The 4243-nt window shown below is 35.8% G+C and overlaps 1 protein-coding gene across 1 annotated transcript; it reads left to right on the forward strand.

Moving 5' to 3' along the window:
* Nucleotides 1-2283: 2283 nt before the first annotated feature.
* LOC145090191 (uncharacterized) lies at nt 2284-3802 on the forward strand. The gene has a single exon (XM_079028521.1). It carries the CDS (start codon nt 2330-2332, stop codon nt 3749-3751), a length of 1422 nt encoding a protein of 473 aa, XP_078884647.1. The 5' UTR covers nt 2284-2329; the 3' UTR covers nt 3752-3802.
* Nucleotides 3803-4243: the final 441 nt, after the last annotated feature.

Here is a 4243-nt window from a genome sequence, read left to right on the forward strand (position 1 = left end):
AGAGAAAACATTGTGGAACTAAAGCAGTTTGAAGCTGTCACACCCTTGTAGATTTTTTTGATCTTATTTTGGTTTGATCTCACAGACTTCTATTGTGTTTAGTAGATATTTTCATTTTTTAATTATTTTTGGTGTTTTAATCTTCAATTTTATGCAGGATACCAAGGATAATGATTAAAACTGGTTCCTTGGTATCCTGCATAAAAGTTCATTCTTATAATATAGAAAAACTGGTTCCGGTTAGTATACCTCAACCTAAGAATAAACTTTAGAACCGCACCGCTTCGGAACCGAAACCAGTTTTTCTATATTATAAGAATCGGGAACCGGACCGCCGATTCTAGCACCGGTTCCAGTTCTGGTTCCGGTCCCGGTTTTTCGGTTATTTTTCAAACTAGAACCGGTTGAAATATTATAGATAATATGTTATATTTCGGAGCTTGTAAATGATTCAATATTTAACTAAATTATGACTTTTTACGTTCTAAATTGAAGTAAAAACACTAAATTACATAATAAAAAAAGAATCAAGTAATTCCGACTTTATATGAGTGAGTTATGCGCATTTTAAAAGCCGGACAAATTCCAAAAAAAAATGTTTAAACAAAGAATATGCAGCATTAATATGTTGTCTTCCGAAATATGTGTTTTTATAGTTTAAAATGAAGTACAAACACCAAATTACATGCTGAAAAAAAATTAAGTAATTCCCACATCATATGAATGAGTTTTGCACATTTAAAAAAATGAGACAGATTAAAAAAAACAAAAAAAAAATGTTGAAATAGAGAAAACTTAGCATCGATATTCTTTCTTTTGGTGCATTTGTCTGATTCAATATCTAATCAAAACATATGTTTGTACAATAAAAAATGAATTACAAACTCCAAATTACATGTTGGAAAAAAAATCAAATAATTCCGACTTCATATGAGTGAGTTATGTAAATTTTAAAAAACGGAAAAATTGTCAAACCGGTTCCAGTTTTTAGAATCGGGACCGATTTTCATAAAAATGGAGAGCCATTAACCAGACCTTGATGCCAATTCCGGTTCCAGCGGTCCTAATGCTCATCCCTACCTCAACCTTTACCAAGGAAAGATTTTACTTATTGTTAATATTGCCTCGAAATGATAAGCATTCTTCATTATTCTCTCTTCAAATGTTCTTGGAACTCTTTTACATTGTCATGCCCTATCTTTACATCTTTTGTTGTTATTTATATTGCATTGTGATTTTAATTGTTCGTGACAATGGGCTTACAAATGAAAAGTATGGTGAATTATCATTCAGGTAAACTTACTCTTAATTTCTACTTTTACTTTTGTTGTAACATGTAAAGTTACTTTTAAATTTGTTGCAGCTCCATGTGACAAACCAAGTTGACGAGTGTTTGAAGGATTTCAACTCGGTTTTCATCTCACTCATGAGAAGATGTAAGATATTATATTATGTTCTCTTCATTTATTATTAGTTGCTAGTTATGTTGGAAATTTATTATTATACCCTTGAATCATAGCTTCACAATGACATGACTAATTTTGGTTATACAAAGGTTTATAAGGATTATAGACGAATCATAGCTTCACAATGACATGACTAATTTTGGTTATACAAAGGTTTATAAGGATTATAGACGACGAAGTAACAATCATTTTGTTTTTCTTAGCCAAAGACATTTGAAGCAAGCCTTGAAGCAACTCGAAAGGAGATTCAAAGTTCAACTTAAGTGGAGGTTGAACTCAAGTGGAGACTCGGCCAACTGACCGATCATTTGATTCAGAAACCAGTTCAAATCACTGCAACAACCTTTTAACTGTGTTCGTTTTTAAAAAAGTGACCCGTAGTTTACCACGGAATCACCCACTAGTTGAACTTATTTATTGTCGACTATTAGAACTCCTAAATAATAATTTTTTGATCAAACATTTTTTTTAAGGAAAAATATTGAGATTGAATTTTTTTTTTTTTCAAATAATAAAGTATTTTTATAAAAGAAGTGCGCACGTTAGAAATCCTAAATTGTGTTATGAAAACACACGAGGGAAAAGTATTCCATCCATATTGATGGTCGACATTTAACAATTGACTTATTCTCTATTACAAAGATAAAGTTACTATATTTTATGTAAATCTAATGATTAGTCAGAAACCGGCTCAAAATAAATGTTGGATAGCAAAATTATACAAATCCCCACCCACTGATTTCCTTTTTTTTTATAAAAAAAAAAGTAGAAAAAGTTTAATAACATGTTAGTGAATTAATGCACTCTCTATCCTACCACTGTCTCCTCTATTTATAGTTCCCATTGGTACTTATCCTTCAAAAATGGCTTCCGCCGCCCTCACCTTCATTCTTATCGTCTCTATCTTCGCAGCCGCCGCTGCAATATGCCACCCAGACGACGAACAAGGCCTACTCTCATTCAAGTCCGGTATAACAGCTGATCCGTCCGGCATTCTCTCCTCCTGGAAACCAGCCACCGATTGCTGCAACTGGTCCGGTATCTCATGTCAAGCTCCCAACAATCGGGTCAACAGTATATCACTTTACGGCCAACTTGATAAACCCAACTCCTACTTGTCTGGTACCATATCATCTTCCCTCTCCGAGCTTCGTTTCCTCGACGGAATTTACTTCCAAAATACCCGGAATATATCGGGTCCTTTACCCGGCGTTCTCTTTAATCTACCCAATCTTCAGTATGTTTATATTGAAAACAACAAATTATCCGGCCGCTTACCGGAAAATCTCGGTAACTTGACCCGACTATATGCACTCAGTTTAGAAGGCAATGGGTTTTCCGGGAGCATACCGAGTTCGATCTCCAAGTTGACGGAGCTGTCGCAGCTCAAACTCGGCGGCAACCAGCTCACAGGAACGGTACCTGACGGAATCCGTCAACTGAAGAGTCTATCGCTTCTAGCTCTAGATCGGAACAAACTTACCGGAAGCATACCGGATTTTTTTACTTCATTTTCAAACCTCCGGGTTCTTAGATTGTCGTATAACAGGTTTTCCGGTAACATTCCGGCGAGCATCTCGTCTCTGGCGCCGGTGCTTGCGTATCTGGAGTTGGGGCACAATTTACTAACCGGAAGGATCCCTGATTTTCTGGGAAACTTTCGCGCGCTAGATACGTTGGATTTGTCTTCGAACGGATTCTCGGGAACAGTACCAAAATCATTTGGGAATCTCACGAAGATTTTCAATCTCGATCTGTCGCGTAATAAACTGACAGATCCATTCCCTGTTATGAATGTAAAAGGTATTGAATCGCTGGATTTGTCGTACAATGGTTTTCATCTGAAGCAGATACCGAAATGGGTGTCGTCGTCTCCAATCATATACTCTCTGAAGCTTGCAAAATGCGGGATTCAGATGAAATTAGATGATTGGAATCCATCGGAAACGTATTTCTACGACTACATCGATCTATCAGAGAATAATATCACGGGGAGTCCTGTGAAGCTGTTGAATCGAACTAATTATTTGGTGGGTTTTGGGGCTTCAGGTAACCAATTGAAGTTCAATCTGGAAAGTTTGAAGTTTCCGACGACGTTGAAGACGTTGGATTTGTCGAGGAATTTGATGATCGGAAAGGTTCCTAAGGCGGTTACAGGATTACAGTCATTGAATGTTAGTCATAATGGGTTGTGTGGGAGTCTGCCGCCGACCAAGTTTCCGTCGACCTCATTTGTCGGCAATGCTTGTCTTTGTGGTCCTCCATTAGCAGCATGTAAGGTTTAAGATTTTGTACCATGTTATAGGTTAAAATAAGTTCGTTGCTGGTTTCTTTTACTTAAATACTTCAACGAAATAAGTGGACTAATTTTTTTATGCTAAAAGATGGTTATTGAAGCTTAGAATATCGGAGAGGATAGTTAATATGTTCATATAATGTGTTATACGTTCTTTTATACCAAACCCTATATGAATTGCATGTCAATTCTAAACACATAAATTGTTAATTATCATCATTCGTGATGACTAGGCATCTCTAATATTGAATTCCAACCGATGTATCTAATCTATGTGGTGTTCCATTAAAGAATTGGGGGATGTTCTAAAATAACTCAATGTTTTTCTCTAGGGACACAAAATTTTATGAACAAATTCTAACTTTCAGAACAAGTTCTATAAACTTCTAAGATCTTGAATAAGGCCCCATTTCAAAATTATTCTAATAAAATGATCCTTTTATTAAGTTAAAGCTAGCTGCCTAGGCACTACCGCAAAGAG

Source organism: Lactuca serriola, chromosome 1 (genome assembly GCF_051521515.1).
Source record: "Lactuca serriola cultivar US96UC23 chromosome 1, Lser_US96UC23_V15, whole genome shotgun sequence".
NCBI classification, from domain to species: domain Eukaryota; kingdom Viridiplantae; phylum Streptophyta; class Magnoliopsida; order Asterales; family Asteraceae; genus Lactuca; species Lactuca serriola.

Bases quoted from the DNA above. Each gene is read 5' to 3' on its own strand.
- LOC145090191 (XM_079028521.1), top strand. From the start codon at position 2,330: ATGGCTTCCGCCGCCCTCACCTTCATTCTTATCGTCTCTATCTTCGCA.